Source organism: Caretta caretta, chromosome 1 (assembly GCF_965140235.1).
Source record: "Caretta caretta isolate rCarCar2 chromosome 1, rCarCar1.hap1, whole genome shotgun sequence".
Lineage (NCBI taxonomy): Eukaryota > Metazoa > Chordata > Testudines > Cheloniidae > Caretta > Caretta caretta.
The window spans coordinates 34,175,841-34,193,362 of NC_134206.1; the positions used below are offsets into that span (position 1 = coordinate 34,175,841).

Here is a 17,522-nt window from a genome sequence, read left to right on the forward strand (position 1 = left end):
CACATAATTGTCAAATCTATTTTTTCGTATATGCTGGTTAAGAACTTTTTGAAAGGATATTGAACCTGTGTCCCCCTGTGTGAGACCCTGTCCCTCCATGGAACCGGAATTTAGTTTTGATTCAACTTGTCACAACCATTTGAACCTATAGTGAGCTGCTCTTTGTTCCATTTATTTGTGAAGATGGCCTTTATAATAGCAGTTACTTCAGCCAGAAGAATTAGTGAACTACATGCATTGGTGATAGATCACCCTTTTAGTACTTTTTGTAAAGACAAGATGTTTGGGACGGGTTCCCCGTGGTGCAACCTGTAACTGGGATACCGCTGAGACCTCTGGCTTACCAACCTGGCCTCCCTTTCGCACTGTGATGTAACAAGCTGCAAACCTCTCCAGGTACTGCACTTACACAGACGTCCACAGGCAGGGTCACACCCAGCCGAGTTATTTGAGTGCTTCTCATGAAGCAGCAACAGAGAGGCTCCAGCCAATTTCCCCCAGCTCCCCAGCTTAGGACTCCAGAGCCGTACTACTGTCCTACTTTGAGAAGTCTGAGAATTGTAAGTTTGTAACCCAGTCTGCCCCCCTGTCAATGTGGAGAAGACATGCACCAGCTTTTGTTCCTGAGCTCAGGTTTCCCAAGCACTTCAAGCAAGATATACTGTTTTAGGTAAAATATAGAACAGGTTTATTTACTACAGAAAGATAGATTTTATGTGGTTATAAGTGATATGCATAAAAGAACAGAGATGGTCACCAAAGAAAATAAAAATATGCATCCAATCTATATTCTATAAACTAAACAGGATTTGAGTCAGGCACTGTTCTCACCCCACTGGATGTTACAGTCCTTAATGCACAGACTTCCCTGCTGAAGTCTGGACAAGATTCCTCAGATGATCTTAGTCTTCTTGGCATCCCGGTTGTTTCCAGTGTAGGTGGTTAGAGGAGAAAGGCCCCTGCCTGCTTCAACTGTCCTTTATTTTATAACCTTGGCCCATGTGCCTGGCAGACACTAGCCTAAGCATGTCCTGGTGGGCGTTGCTGAGTCACAGTGAAAAATCAGTTCCCTTTGTGTGGTGCTTGCATAGTTGAGTCACACAGTTGATTAATGTATGGTCAACACCCCACCTGGGCTGAGATCTTTTGCATGCCACTAGCAAACTTACAGCATATTTCAGTGACAACCATTCAGCACAATCTCGTAACTCTATACACACTAATGATATGCATACTGAGACAGAATAACCAGTTTCAACAGATCATGACCTCTCATATGATACCTTACATGGCATGCGTTGTATGAAATATCACAACCATATATGAATAATGAATATGCGGGTTACAGGGTGTCATTGTGAGGTACAGTGTATCACAGTGTTTCTTAGACCACACCCTAAATTTTTTCTTAAAATTGTTTCTGAGATTCATGTAAATGAAACTATTAATATACTGGTGTTCTTTCCAAAGCCTCATTCATCTAAAAGGGAGCCCAGGATACAATTGTTGGATGTGAAGACAGTACTATCATACTATTCAGATAAAGAGTTTTAAGTCTTCTTCTAAGTTATTTGTTTCATATGCTGGTAAATCAAAGGGAAAGACATTTCATCTCAGTTTCTGTCTAGGTGGGTTAGACAGTACATTGAAGAGTGTTATAGACGGAGGAGCTTCTCTTCCCATTCCTACTCTGCTTAGAGTTCATTCTACTAGGGCAGTAGCTATAGCTACAGCTTTTATAAACACATTCCCTTGAGATATGCAAAGCTGCTACGTAGATTACTATTCACTTTTGTGAAGCCTTGCACTTTGGATATGGCATCCAAGTTGGATGCCCAGTTTGGTAGAGTGTTACTCCAATCCTTGTTTAATTAGAACTCTGCACCTTTCCATCCAGTTTACTGCACTGCTTGTCAAACTACCCCAAAAGTGGGAATATGTAGAGAATACTCAAAGAAGAAATGAAGGTTACCTGTTTGTAACCAGAGTTCTTTGAGATGGACTCTGCATATTCATACCCCCTCCACCTTCTCCATTCCTCCAGAGTCCGTATTAAAATATCAGTAGTTTTCCGCTTTAGTGGTGGAAGAAACCGAGGTGGTAACGGTGCCACACCCCCTTTATACTCATATGCTCAAAACACACTTGAGCACTAGGCAGGAGGGTGGGGAAGCATGGTCACTTATTGGTCACTGCTACTAATTTCCACTGTCCTGCTGCAAGGGTTGGTGTAGGTCCCCAGAGAGTGAATATGCAGAGTTAACTTGAAGAACTCTGTTACAAGTAAGTTACCTTCATTTATTTTCATGACCAAAACAAGCTGCAGGGGCCCAAAGGCCTTTCCCCTTATGTCTCATTCTGCCTGTTCTAGGACCAGCCCCAGGAACCAAATTCCTTCCTGAAGCTCCCCTCCAACTAAGCCATCTCAGTTCTTTATAGGAATCACCCACCCCTTCCTAGCTGGATCTGATAGTCAAATAGGGGTGTCATAAATATAAAGGGAAGGGTAAACCCCTTTGAAATCCCTCCTGGCCAGGGGAAAGCTCCTCTCACCTGTAAAGGGTTAAGAAGCTAAAGGTAACCTCGCTGGCACCTGACCAAAATGACCAATGAGGAGACAAGATACTTTCAAAAGCTGGGAGGAGGAGAGAAACAAAGGGTCTGGGTCTGTCTGTGTGTCTGTCTTTGTTGGGGATAGACCAGGAATGGAGTCTTAGAACTTTTAGTAAGTAATCTAGCTAGGTATGTGTTAGATTATGATTTCTTTAAATGGCTGAGAAAAGAATTGTGCTGAATAGAATAACTATTTCTGTCTGTGTATCTTTTTTGTAACTTAAGGTTTTGCCTAGAGGGGTTCTCTATGTTTTTGAATCTAATTACCCTGTAAGATATCTACCATCCTGATTTTACAGGGGGGATTTCTTTATTTCTATTTACTTCTATTTCTATTAAAAGTCTTCTTGTAATAAACTGAATGCTTTTTCATTGTTCTCAGATCCAAGGGTTTGGGTCTGTGGTCACCTATGCAAATTGGTGAGGCTTTTTATCCAACATTTCCCAGGAAAGGGGAGGTGCAAGTGTTGGGAGGATTGTTCATTGTTCTTAAGATCCAAGGGTCTGGGTCTGTAGTCACCTAGGCAAATTGGTGAGGCTTTTTACCAAACCTTGTCCAGGAAGTGGGGTGCAAGGTTTTGGGAAGTATTTTGGGGGGAAGGACGTGTCCAAACAGCTCTTCCCCAGTAACCAGTATTAGTTTGGTGGTGGTAGCGGCCAGTCCAAGGACAACGGGTGGAATATTTTGTACCTTGGGGAAGTTTTGACCTAAGCTGGTAAAGATAAGCTTAGGAGGTTTTTCATGCAGGTCCCCACATCTGTACCCTAGAGTTCAGAGTGGGGGAGGAGCCTTGACAAGGGGTAAGATCACCATGTACACCAATATTACACCAATATTAAAGTGCTTGTACTAACCTTCCTTACAGTCTACCATCTGCACCTCTTCACTGTACTCTGTGCTTGGGCCTGTAGTGCAAATTTCAAAGCCTACTGGCAGGTTCCCTTGATTTTGACAAAATCCTGTTCCTTAAGATTTTGAGTGTTCATTGAGGTCTTTAGGTAACTGCAGCTGTATTCTTTTTTAAAATTTGTAAATGGAAGTTTTCTATGTAGTGTTGATATCTTTTAATGTTTGGTTTTTAATGGTCAGTGTTTGGAGGTTATACTAGAGTAAGTGACTACAGTATGTTCATGTTAGATTCAAAAAGAACTAGTGTAAAGGGTGAAAAGGACCCTGTGATTAGGGACTGTGACTTTCAATATCTGGCTCTTAAAGAGGGAACACAAATGTTCCTTGAAAATCACGTGCTTTACCAAAAGATCCCTTTCTTGGAGAGCTCCACTTATAACAATTTGCCTTTAGATGTTTTGTGTTTTGCAAATAATGATCTTTGTACTTATTGTCATGTGTCTAAAATAAAAATACAATCCAAAAGTTATGCCCCTTTCATCTTTGACAAATGGGATTGTGTTTAAGGTGGATGACGCCATCAAGATTGCAGAGGCTCTTCTTTCTGACTTGTCTGGATTTCAAACATTCCATCAAAATGCAGATGATCTTTTAGAACAGTTTAAGGTTTACGAACAAGAACAATTTGATGGTTGGTCCAGGGACATTCAGTCAGGTTTGTCGAATCCCCGGTCAGGACTTTGGTAAGTATAAAATATTGTACGCAGTAAGAACTATTCCCAAAATCTGTATTACAGTGTAATCTAAAAAGAGCTGATGAAGACCTGTACAGTGATGCTCTGGTGTAGAAGAGAGAATAAATAAGAGAAATAAAATAAGGCAGTTCATAGCCACTTCAGTGTTGTGGATTGTATCAGACTTGGTTGGTAAAGCAAAATGAAATATGTTTGGGAATATTTTTATTATTATTTTTATTTGTTATTTGTGTTACAGTAGTTCTTAGAGACTGAATGAGATTGGAGTCCCATTGTGCTAACTGCTAGACAAATATAGGATAACAGGAAGTCAGTGTCCCTTAGAGCTCACAATCTAGATAGACAAGGCAGACAGAAGATGAATTGATGAAAGCCATTAAAATACTCATTCATGAGATTATCTTTAAAATCATGAGATTTAAAAAAAATGTGGGAGTAGCCAGTTCTTTTTATTTACCTTCTGTTTTTTTGAAGCCTTAAGACACACTTGGGTTATTCTTCCAAGCTTTCCTCTGCAGACATGAGGGCTACCAACTTAATTTAAAAAAAATGAAAGATGAGATTCTTACATACCGGTATTCACCTGAGAGTTGGCAACAGTGAAGAGTTACAACAAACAAGCCAGATGAATAGTGTGATGCCTGACAAGGTTTTGCTTTTTGTTAGGCTTTTTTTAAAATGGGTTTGTTGAGAGAGGATTAGCTAAATTGAAAACAAGAGAGAGGAGGCATTGAAGAGAGGGAGGCAAGGATAATGAGGCAGAGGAAAGAGGGTGAGAAAAGGAGGAAGGGGAACATGGAGGGCAGAAGGAATAAAGCTGAAGAGAAATGACTGAGGAGCGCTGGGAGAGGGTCGATACAAACAGCCAGTTAGCACAGGAGTGAGATTGTCAAGTGCAAAAACTGAAGATAGTCTGATGCCAGTATTGTATCTGACAATATGCTGCAAATGCTTCTGCTAGCTTGATTCTCTGGCCCTTGGGCTGGTTCTCATAGAGTAATAGACTTTAAGGCCCTCTCCATTCCATGAGCAAAAATGACTGAGGAACTCTGGTGTCCCCAGAGGTGGAGAGTCCTCTCTGCATAGTTCTTGTTATAGGGGATTTGTGGCTCATCTTTTCTTCCCCCACCAGTATTGCTGTGTCTGATGCAAATGTTTCTGTATCTGCTGCTGGTGGTCTGAGTCTCTGATCCTCAGGCTGGCTCTGCCCTGGAGTTTCTCTCTTCCTCCATCTCACATGGCTGAGTGTCACGTGAGCCCTGTCGCATTCAGACTGGAAGTCCCCTTGCATGGTTGTTAATCCAAAGAGTGCTCAGAGTAGCCCTGGATGGGAACTAAAGAAACAATGTGTATTATAACATGCCTGACAATCTTCTGAGTAAAAACAAATGTTAAAATGAAGTTCTGTTATGTGTTGCCCTTGTTGCTAGTCTTCAGAGGTTTTGGATAGTAATAGAGGTGACTGGATTAACATCAAGAATCATAGAATGAACAACTTCAAAATAAAAAATAGTCAGAAAAAAGTAAATGTTATCCAGCATTTTGGAAAGGATCCTGGACAAATCATACTTAGTAATTTTTAATATTAATTTTGGTTTAGCATGCAAGCTAGTAGTCCTATTATGGAGTTGGATCATTGTGATGGAGAATTAAAAATACATTATTCAGATCGTTTGGTGACTCTCCTAAGAGAAGTACGTCAATTATCTGCACTTGGCTTTGTTATTCCTGCTAAAATACAGCAAGTTGCAAACACTGCACAAAAATTCTGCAAGCAAGCAGTTATCCTCAAGCAGGTATGAGATAATAAACCATAACCACTATCTGTACAGATTTCTATGCATTAATGGTAGAGTATTTCCAGACCATTATATTGTCATTTGATTATCAGGCTAATAAGCTTTCTGCTATAACCCTTTATCTTTATTAAAGCTACAGTGTGTTTCTTGAACAATTTAAAAACATTAAATGATGATAATATTGGAACTAAATTTAATCCTAAAAACTGAACAAAAATAAAGAAATAGACACACATAAATGTTTAGTGCAGTATTAAAAATTAACCTGTTTTTGAAATTGACTATGAGACATTACAATAAAGAGAGCCATTTGCAATTTTCCACGTAAGGTAAATATAGCCTTTTTAGGTGCAAATTTATAATTGCTAGGGCCAGCCACTAAAGGGAGACATGATCACATACTCTAAAATGGCGTATTATATATACTTGTTAAATATCTTATTAAAAATCATATTGATAAAGTATAAGTCTTGATAATATTGGAATTGGCAATACTCTCAGGAATATATTGTAAGTATTAAAAACTATTGGCATATAAATGGAAATATGCTGCTTATCGTAAATCCTATTTGTTTCATAGGTGGCACATTTTTACAATTCAATTGATCAACAGATGATTCAGAGTCAGAAGCCAATGATGTTACAGTCTGCCTTAGCATTTGAACAGATAATTAAGGTAAAGGAATCCTTCTTTGTTGCTTTAAGCTTTGGCAATGTATTTCATGTGCCCTTATCTTTTTGTGATTATTTATTAGCCTGTTGATTTTATAACTGCAACTTTTTAGTGACCAAGAACGTCTCTTTCATCTGCACTTAGCTAGACAATTGTGACCATTTCTTTCAGATACGGTTCTTTCCACAGTTACTTATGCTTTTTTTACCTTCATATTTGATTATTATAATGTGCTTTTTATCCTTAAAGACCAGTTGGAAGCTACAGATGGGGCAGAATGTGGCTGTGTGCTTCAGTAATGGTGGTGGTATGAAAAATATTACAGCTGTTCTCAGAAATTTGCACTGGTTTCCTATTTACTTTCAGGTGCAATTCAAGAACTGTAAAGCACTATATGATTTGGGTCCTGGTTTTCCAAGAGGCTCTCTATTTATTACTATGACTATTGAGGTCAACTGAGGACAGGCCTCAGCTTTGAACATTTTGGGGCTGGAGGCAGATTACTCTTCTTGAAGTGCTCATGAGTGCTCTTCCTGTAAGCTCAAAATAGCTTGGTTTTGTTGCCCTTTAGGGCATTTTGTAAGGTCCACATAGTTACCGAGGCCTTTGCTTGGTGTGTATGTGTGTGGTGGGGAGGCTTGCAGGTGATGCCTATAAGGACCAACTTGGGGTAAAAGTGTAATTTCTTATATCTTGACAAATCATGTATATTAAATTTAATTTTTAATTTTAATTTATTATTTTTAATTTTCTGCAACCCCTTTCTTTTTTAACAGTTTTTGTCTATTTAGTACATATGATATATATATATATATATATATATATATATATATATATAAGGTGTTTATTCTTGAAATGAAATTAATTAAAAGGAATAGTTTAGCTCTTACGTCTCTAAAAACATAGATCATCAAAAAATGTGGCTTTTGGAATTCTCTCCCTCTTTAGGTTTATGATTTCTGAGACTATTTGGACTGTTTGAAAATAAACAGCTTATAATTTTAGATGAAAAATTAAAAATTCTCTATATGCATTTGTTTTTTCACTTATGGATACTATTTGTTACTGTGGGTTAATGGTCAAAGACTTTAATATTTTTGTTTTGTGAACAAGGTGTTGGTTTACAGTCATTTAAGAAGAAGTTCACCATTTTTTAAAGGAAGTACTAGAACCTTATTTTAAGGAGTTTGAAATATAGATTTTTAGAAAGTGTCCAAATTCGTGACATTCATGTATTTTTTTCTTTTCTTCCTTCCCATCCCCTACTTTAAAGGGATATTATCACTTTAAAACTTTACCCTATTGTCTGAATTTATTTAACATAGCATTGGTACAGATAACTCTTGAGATTACTATAAGAGAAAGACTGAAGAATTTTTTCCTCTATTTTTGCTGTTTATTTACTTTATTCATTGACAAACATTCTGTACATCATGAGTTTCACTGTATCCTGGGTATAGTCTGGTATGATCCTCTGTTCTGCTTGGGCCCCTTTATGCTATGAAAAGGGCCTGAGTGCTGCAAAGAGGCTCTAAGAGCCCCATATCTAATTAAGGAAGGTTCCCCAGTGCAAGCACTGTTGAAGGCAGCTGGAACGGGGCCTCCAGAGAACTCCTCACAAGCCCTGGCATAGCTGGGGACTGGAGAGACATGTCAGGGGTGGGGTCACAGCATGCGGTGCTGCGGAGATTGGAGGCCACTGTGGCTCATAGGGCAGTCTGGGGAGGCTGCTATCACTTAGACAGTCTTCCAGGACTAACTGCAGGTTGCAGTGGAGGTCTCTCCAGCCACCAGAATGGCCCAGGATTGGAGGGCACAAAGATGGCTTAAAGCCATTATGTCCCGTCCTCCCCCACCCCCGGGCTGCAGATCATGTGCTGCATCTCTTAAGTCCGGAATGTATTCAAAATCTCATGCAAGCATAGCCCTTCTTCTATAATTTTTAAAATATAACCTTAGCAAGATATGTTCCAAAACCAAGGAAAAATACAAAAATGCCTATGTCATCCAGATAAACTGCAAGTCAGGTCGTCTGACAATAGGAGTTTTTACAACGTACTTTTAAACAGTTACTACTTTCATGGAGAACGTGTAAATTTGGAGAAGTAACTAGTTGTGGATCAGTTCATGGTTCACTTTGAGCAAAGATGCAAGGGAGCAGAGGGGATGTGTGGCATACCTGTGCCGTCCCAGGCTGTGCGTAGTGGCTAGGCATCTCTGTCAGGTTGGCGGGGAGTGGGCAGAGCTTTGATTCCTCCCCCCTTAACCCACTCACTGATTTAGTTACACTGGTGTGTTGCAGAGCATATGCTGCGACAATATACTCCTTCCTGGAGCTGTAGGGAGACCGTGAGAGAGATTGACTCAAATTCACAATCTCCTTCTGAAGCTGTCCCTTACTGTGGCCTAGATTGCAAACTGATGATTTAGCTCTATATTTGTCTTTAAACCTTGCAACATTTGCTTCTTTATTTTCCCCCTCCAGCATTCGAAAGCTGGCTCTGGGGGAAAGACACAGATAACATGGGATAACCCTAAAGAATTAGAAGCATATATTCAAAAACTACAAGCTGCTGCTGAACGGCTTTCCAGTGAAAACAGAAAACTAAGAAAGTGGCATACTAACTTCATTGAAAAGGTATGTTTTATTAATGAAACTGAAATAACCTTTTCTGGACCGTACTTTCTTCCATTTTCATTGACGACAAATTAATAGTACGATATTTAGCACATTTTAAATTCTTTTTTCTACAGGTTGTAGTTCTCATGAATATTGATCTACTGCGGCAGCAGCAGCGTTGGAAAGATGGACTACAGGAACTTAGATCTGGTTTCGCCAGCCTTGAGTCACAGGCATGATTTAATTATTGTATTGTAGGCTATGAAGTAATTTTCAGTAACGAGGAATTAATAATAAAAATGCAAAGGTGAACTACAAAGCTTTTGTTCCAAAAACCTAAGATCCCAAGGCAGCATAGGATATATGTGTAGACTTTAAATTTAGACATGCATTTACTTTTTAAATCAGTGGTTTTCAACCTTTTTACACCCAAGATCACTTTTTGAATTTAAGGGTAACCGAGGATCTACCCCACCCCTTCCCTAAAGCCCCACCCCACTCACTCCATCTCCCCCTCTCTCTGTCACTTGCTCTCCCCCACCCTCACTCACTTTCACTGGGCTGGGGTAAGGGGTTGGGGTTCGGGAGGGGGTGTGGGCTCTGGGCTGGGGCTGAGGGGTTCACAGTCTGGAAGGGGGCTCTGGGCTGAGCCTGGGGCAGGGGGCTGAGGTGCAGGAGGGGGTGAGGGGTGCAGGAGGTGGTTCAGGGTGCTGGCTCTGGGACGGGGGTCAGGGCTGGAGATTAGGGTGTAGGAGGGGGTATGGGTGCTGGCTCCTGGAGGGGCTCAGTGCTGGAGTGCAGGAGGGGGTTGAGGGTGCAGGAGGGGGTTTGGGGTGCTAGCTCTGGGATGGGGCTCAGGGCTGGGGCTTGGGGTGTGGCCTTCCGCCTGGCTGCACGGACCTCCAGCAGCTCCCGGTCAGCGGCACAGCGTGGCTGCCACTGAGGCAGGCTCCCTGCCTACCTTGGCCCCACATGGCTCCTGGAAAGCTCCAACGTGCCCCTTGTGGCCCCAGGGTGGGGGGGTAGCACGTGGCTTGGCGCACTTCCCCTCTCTGCAAGCAATGCCTCCGCAGCTCCCATTGGCCAAAGCTCCCCATTCCTGGCCAATGGGAGCTGTGGGGGTGGTGCTTACAGGTATGAACAGTGTGCGTAGGGAGACCCCTGCCTCCGCCCACCCGTGGGGTTGTACTGGTCGCTTCCGGGAGCGGTGTGGGGCCAGGGCAAACAAGGAGCCTGTCTTAGTGGCAGCCCCACTGTGCAGATGGAGATTGCGATCGACCAGTTGGTGACCACTGTTTTAAATAATGATGAGGGTTTTTTTTCTTTCCTTACCTGCCAAGTCCTAATTACACAGTACCATATTTTAACAATAAGAGTTGGTGACACTGCTACTACATAAGCCAAAGCAAGGAATGCTCTTCTTTTGAAGTACCATTTAAGTCAATGGGAGTTTTTCTATTGACATCAGATTTGAGGACTTCAGTAGCTCAGACATAGGTGAGAGGTTTTTTGCAGGAGTGGGTGGGTGAGAGTCTGTGGCCTGCGTTGTGCAGGAGGTCAGACTAGATGATCCTAATGGTCCCTTCTGACCTTAATATCTATGAATCAGCAGTTATGGAATTATACACTTAAATGGTTGTGATATCCTTAGCAAACCTGGAATACTATAGTCAGGTGTTTGCAGGTAGGCAAAGGAAATATTCAGCTTGTATTTTCTTTGCAATGTCTGTTACCAACTCCAGAATTGCACAGTATGAATAATGAATAAACCCGCAGTTCTCAAACTTCATTGCACTGCGATCCCCTTCTGACAACAAACATTATTACATGACCCTGGGCGGGGTAGGGGGTGTGTGGAGCCAGATCCCTGCTGTCCTGAGCTGAAGCCCTTGGTCTTTGGCTTCAGCTTGGGGTGGTGGGGCTCAGGCTTCAGTCCCAGACCCCAGCAAGTCTAATGCTGGCCCTGGAGACCCCATTAAAATTGGGTCGCAACCCACTTTGGGCCCGATCCACAGTTTGAGAACCACTGAAATAAACTAAGCATGTTTTTGATTCTTCACATATTCTGCTAGTACTTTTGTTTCCTAATTGTTTTTTATAAATTCAATTTTTAAAGCTTTGCAATTTTACCTTGAAGTCAATATATTTTTTAAAACTTTAATAATTTCACTATTCTTGTAAAAGCTGTTTGTGTGCTGTTTTGTAATATTTAGGGAAATGAACTAAAAGAAAAACATTTTTCTGCTGAACAGCTTTTCTCCTCCTCAAATGGGTAATGCTTGTCACCTGTGGAATTCAGAGGTAGTCAAGCGTTGTTGATGGAGGCTCCAGAATTAAGGCCATCTTTCAACTCAGCGCACTGGAAACTTTTCCCCTAGTGGTGGAACAAGTTGGTGGTTCGTTTTTTCTTGATCACTTGGTTCTATAATTTTAATTTGTATTCATTTCCATGCAGAAGCATTTGAAAAAATGGAATGAGGGTCCAGTAATTAGAGCATTAGATTAGGACTTTGGAGACCTGGGTTCAAGTCACTGATCCTCCACAGGCTTCCTGTGTGACTTTGGGCAAATCACTTAACTTTTCTGTGTCTCAGTTCCCCATCTGCAAAAATTTGGATGATAGGAGTGCTCTACCTCACAGGGATTTTTTGAGCATAAATACATTAAAGATTGTGAAGCACTCAGATATGATAATGGGACCCATATATGCCTAAGATATATAGATGTTCAAAATGGGTCCTGGTTTACTGAGTAAAGCCCTGAGTGGTACCGGATTTCAGTATTATTTTTTTGACAATTTTTTCTTGATGTAGTTAGCTGTAAGGATATTTGAGGAAACATTCGAGAAATTAGTAGCTGAGAATGCAGAGAGGTCTCAAGCCTCACCATCAAATATAGCATAGCAATCCCCTGGTTGCTATCAACACCAAGTGTATTCAAAAGGAGACTATTGCCATACCAGAAAGAAAAATCTAGAGCAGAAGTTCCCCACAAAGACCAAATTAAGTTTTCTTCCAAAACCAACAAAATCCTCATAATTAGAGGAAATGATTTGTGTTTGTGCATGAAAAGTTTGCAATTCCTGTACAATATTTTTCCATTTGATATACTGTCTCCACCCAGACACTTTGGCTAGTGGTAGTAACAACAAGGCTCAGGCCAAAAGTCATAAATATTTACCCGTTCCTGAACAACATCCCAATCAGCGCCGTGTCCAGAGAAACAGACCCACACATAACATGCTTGCTGCTGGAAAGGATTCATACCCACCAGTTCTTCAAAATCAACAAGATCCTTTTCAACACAATACAGAAAATTGCTCATCTAGGGGTCAAAATAGACATGTCTCTGTCTGTAATTTTACCACTATAGTAAAGATTCTCTCAGATCAAAAACTTCATTGCATCAGTCATTTTCTGGCAGTTGTCATGCATAGCTAGTTATCTCCAGCAGCCAGGATAGTTGGTGCCATGCATTTGTTTCATTTTCTGAAAATGTGCCTTTGGAAATTCCTTCTGAAGATATGGAATAACTCACTAGATGCAATGCAAAATTAGGCATCATTCCTGCATCACATCTGAATGCCCCTTTGTGGGTAGACAGTACAGACAATGTGCTGAAAACCAACCCAATTGTTACTCTAGACCCTTTCTTACTTGCAGTGGGCAGGGGAAGCATACCTGCAGGATAGGTAGCATACTGGAAGACAAGATGACCAAGGGGTTATGGTCTCTCTCTCTCTCAAAATGAAAAACATCTAGCTCTCTTAACCTCACACTTTGTGCACCTCACAGATTTTTAGCATCTCAGAGTATAGATCCTTTTAATTTACTTTGACAGCTCTAAAACATAGAAATGGCCTTACAGGAGCAAACCAGCAGTACATTGAGTCCAATATTGTTTATGAGAGAGAGACCAATACCAGCTGCATCAAAGGAAGATGCAAGGAACTCTATATGGGCAGTTATAGAATAACTTGCCCCCAAGCAAAGTTTTGTTCTTCTACCTGTTATGGCTTATGCTCTGAACTTGAATGTTTATTTCCCTTTTAGGGAGTAATAGAGGGCAAAGCTTCTCTCAGAGGCAATGGAAGTAATGTTCTGGGCAGAGAGGAGTATTATCATCATCATTGTCATTGTCTTGGCAAATCTCACAGAGACATAGCCTCCTTGCAGATTGAGTACCACCTGGATCTATCTCTAGCTAGGTTCTTGAGATGGTCTGGATGGATATACAGTTTATGTCCATCGTAGGTGTTCTCATCGTGCCACCGAAGCTTTTGGCAACTACATGATTGCTTTGTAGTGGCAGTGTAGTGGCTTTCCTTTGTAATCATGTTTAGTAATTCATTGGTCTTCCATCCTGATAATCTGCTGCCTGTCAGGACAGTTCAAATAAAAGATACATAAATGAGGAAAAAGAGAGAGCTGGAGTCCTTCTAGTCCACTAACAAAAAATGCATATGTTTTTGCATTTGATAGAGAACCAAGGAACATCCATTGCATCAGCACAAAGACCAGACATATTGAAGCAATAGTTAACAGTTAACAGTCTGGGTATTAAAAGAGAAGAATAATTTGGAAGGAATTCTCTGTTAATCTCATTGATACATTTTGGTATCGAGACAGAACTCATGGAGGAAATTTCATTTATTGATCTGGTCAGGTTTCATTTCTGTTGTGAAGGGATGCAAAAAACTCTCAGAGGAAAGGACGGTTTCTTGTTTGTAAATGGGACCCTTGTCCAATGGGTCCCTGGCCTCTAGATGTTACCATAATACTAACAAATAATTAAAAGAATCAGAAAGTTCTGGTGATCTCAGCTGCACTAGAGTTTCTTCAGGATATTTGGTGGGGGTCCTAAAACCAAACATCATAACAGGATAATGGTTTGACAGGCATATCAGACTCCCCAACTGAGTATCACATGTCAAAATTAATCAGATTGATAGATTAGACAAGCCTATGGCAGCCTTTTTAGTTGTCATTACCTCCAAAAGACGGGTTTTGAAATTAGTTCAATTATTTTTTCAAGAGCCAAACTGCTGTTGTTATGAGAAAATGTCTTACTGCTCCAGAAACCTTTCTGCCCAAGGTAAATTCTTCTTTCCACAGTCCCTGGGAAATAGTTCTGTCATAATTTGTTCCAAACCTGGCACTCTCTTGGAAAGGTTGTGGCATAAATTGAAATTTCTAGAGCTCTAAAGCATACAGTGTATACACACCAATTTCCCCTGTTCATCTTATTCCATCCAAAATGGCAGGGTCTTAGGGCCTCTATGCAGGCAACATGTTAAAATCCTGTACCAGTTGACATGCTATGCATTTGGGAAACCATTCATGGAGAGAATTGGGGTTCCCTTTACAAGATACTTAATTGCATTGTGAGAAGAAATAGTCTGAGCCTCATCCAAGGAAGATTTGCAAAGTGGCTTTCCATTCCTCTGCAGAACCATCCTTTAGTAGAAAGATGCTGCAAATAATTCCTTAAATTACAAAGCTCTTGCATCAGGTGGAGAAACTTCCATTTCTGCTTATTATTCTGCTGTAATAATAATTACAATTCTGCTTTGTCCTCTCCTTCCACTTCTGTGAATTACTGTTCACTACTTCCCATTTATTATATATGAGGAGAGTAGCTGTGCAGCAGAATGAGAAATTTCTTATCTGATAATGTTCTTTCTGTTAACAGCTCTCCTCATTCACCCCACTCTGGTAGTCTCGTAAATGACCAGAATGCAATTTGTAACGTGTTAACATTTTTCTCTAAAGAGGGACTTAAACATAATTGCCTCCTTATACAGTTTTAAATTGGTTTCTTAATTGATGGAGTGTTTCTAGAGCTTTGGAAGAACTCTTCTGTGGGCCTTAGTTCAAAGGTGGGGCTCAGACCTGGAGACTCCAGGAACAACTTTAGACTGTCTGAATTCCACAGGTGAGAGGAATAATCCATTTGTGATGAATGAGGACAGAAACTGTTAACAGAAAAAGAATGATCCGTTAAGAAATGTATCGTTCCTTTTGTCCTTTGAAAATTTGCTGCAGTAGTGTGATTGGTTTACTAAGTAACTTTTTACTGATGTTGAAGTGCTTGTTATAGCTGTAGACTTCCTCACAGTGCACAATACAACAGATTCCAGTAAAATTCTCTTTAATCACTCCTGCTAATGTGCTTTCTTCCTCCTGTAGAGACTGTCTTCAGTGACTAATGTCCTTGCTTTGAGAGACAACATCTAAAATCTATTTATTAAGTAATACTAATTCTTCAAATCACACAGGATTTTCAATAACAGGTACCTAAAGATAGGCTTCTAAATCATAGGAACATAGGTATTTTCACACTGGATCAGACCCGTAGCTCATCTAGTTCAGTACCCTATTTCCAACTGTGGCCTGTACCAGATGCTTCAGAGGAAGGTGCAGGCACTCCACAGTAGACAGATGTGAGATAATGTGCTTCCATAAAGACCTCATCCTAACATTTAATAGATTTTGTCTTAAGCCCTGAAGCATGAGATATTTTTATCCCTAACAAAACTCTTTGTTTGCACTAAGTGTTACAACACTTTTTCTTATTATCCATATAAACATCTTGTCCCTCTTGAATCTTATTAAGTTCCTGGGCTCAATGACATCTTGTGGCACTAGTTCCACAGTCTAATTATGCACTGAGGAAAGATATATAAATTAAATAAATGTTATTACATTTTAGGGTTTCCTTCCTCGTGATATGAAAGCATGGAGACAACACTGGAATCATCAACTCTATAAAGCTCTGGAGCATCAATATCAAATGGGTTTGGAGGCACTCAATGAGAATCTACCAGAAATAAGTATTGATTTAACTTATAAGTAAGATATTTTTTCCTATTGTTAAAATATTGTAGCTGGAAATTGTCTAAAATATTAATTTGTATATGGTTTGTTTCTCTCTCTAGACAAGGAAGATTACAATTCAAACCTCCTTTTGAAGAAGTACGAGCTAGATACTACAGAGAAATGAAGAGGTTCATCTCCCTTCCAAATCAGTTTAGAGGAGTGAGTGAAACAGAAGAGGAGTCCATCTTCACTATTATGACTGAAAGAAATGCAAGTGGATTTCTGACTACTTTCAATAAAGCAGAGAATTTGTTCAGAAGACTGGCAGAAGTTTCAAACCAATTTAAGGTTTGTACAGTATTTTGATTGAGTAAGACTTATCATTTTAGACCTAATTACAATTATTTTAGGGATGAATCAGTTTAGAAGAAGTGGAACATTGATTTTTGTTAGTCTCTGTCATAGGTGCTGTAACTAGGGGTGCTGAGGGTGCTGCAGCACCACCTGGCTTGAAGTAGTTTCCATTATATACAAGGTTTACAGTGTCATTCAATGGCTCTCAGCACTCCCACTATAAAAATTGTTCCAGCACCCCTGGTTTCTGTACATTCTGGTCCTGATTTAGCAAAGCACTTCACATGTGCTTAATTTTAAGCATATGAGTAAGTCCATCCCTAGTCAACAAAACCCTTAAGCACATGCCTACCTTGAAGCATATTTGTAGTTCCCATTGAAATCTTAATATTGTAAGAGACTGTCTCCCCTTGTTCAAGGTTTGTTTTACAGTATCATTAAAAAGTGTGGCCATGTCATACCAGTCTATGCCTTCTGCTTTGAGCACTGACTAATGGAAAGTATCTTTGTGTGAAGAAGAGAACCTCCATTTGTTATGGTTAAAATGATTGAGTTGAAAGGGTGCAAAATATTTTAACAAATGTTAGATTAAGAATATAAAAAGAGATTACTCTTTTTATTAATATTCATGTCAAGTAATGTTTCATAATCTTAACCTCTTACTTATTTTCCTCATAATCAAATACAATGTTGAAAAGGAATGGACTATAATTGGACAAGTAGATATGGAAACTCTGGTGGAAACACATCTTTCTGGTGAACAAGACTGGGAAAAAAACTTTAAAGCGTTAAAAGGGAAAGGGAAAGAAGTGGAACGCCTTCCAAGGTACAGTTTACCTAAACATTTTTGTGTGTGAACAATGGACTCTTTCACTGGCCAATCACTGTAATGTAAATAGTGTAATAGAAATATATGTTCTATATGAAAAAAATTAGGCAGGATTTCAGCACTGCTTTTTAACGTCTGTGTACCATTATAATTTTTTTAACTCCTTGTTCTTCAGATTAGTGTTACAGAATTTTATGACTTTGAGTCCAAT

The 17,522-nt window shown here is 40.0% G+C and overlaps 1 protein-coding gene across 6 annotated transcripts in view; it reads left to right on the plus strand.

The window, feature by feature from the left end:
- DYNC2H1 (dynein cytoplasmic 2 heavy chain 1) overlaps window positions 1–17,522 on the plus strand; it is a 396,411-nt gene that overhangs the window by 21,392 nt on the left and 357,497 nt on the right. For all 6 annotated transcript variants that reach the window (XR_012667749.1, XM_048844045.2, XM_075127044.1 and 3 more), the window contains exons 11-18: window positions 4,031–4,206; window positions 5,819–6,014; window positions 6,598–6,693; window positions 9,176–9,328; window positions 9,445–9,543; window positions 16,022–16,161; window positions 16,248–16,476; window positions 17,181–17,308. Coding sequence is in view for 5 of the 6 variants with exons in the window: in XM_048844045.2 (XP_048700002.2) it covers window positions 4,031–4,206; window positions 5,819–6,014; window positions 6,598–6,693; window positions 9,176–9,328; window positions 9,445–9,543; window positions 16,022–16,161; window positions 16,248–16,476; window positions 17,181–17,308 (1,217 nt within the window). In the remaining variant the exon portion in view is untranslated. The remainder of the gene's footprint in view (window positions 1–4,030; window positions 4,207–5,818; window positions 6,015–6,597; window positions 6,694–9,175; window positions 9,329–9,444; window positions 9,544–16,021; window positions 16,162–16,247; window positions 16,477–17,180; window positions 17,309–17,522) is intronic.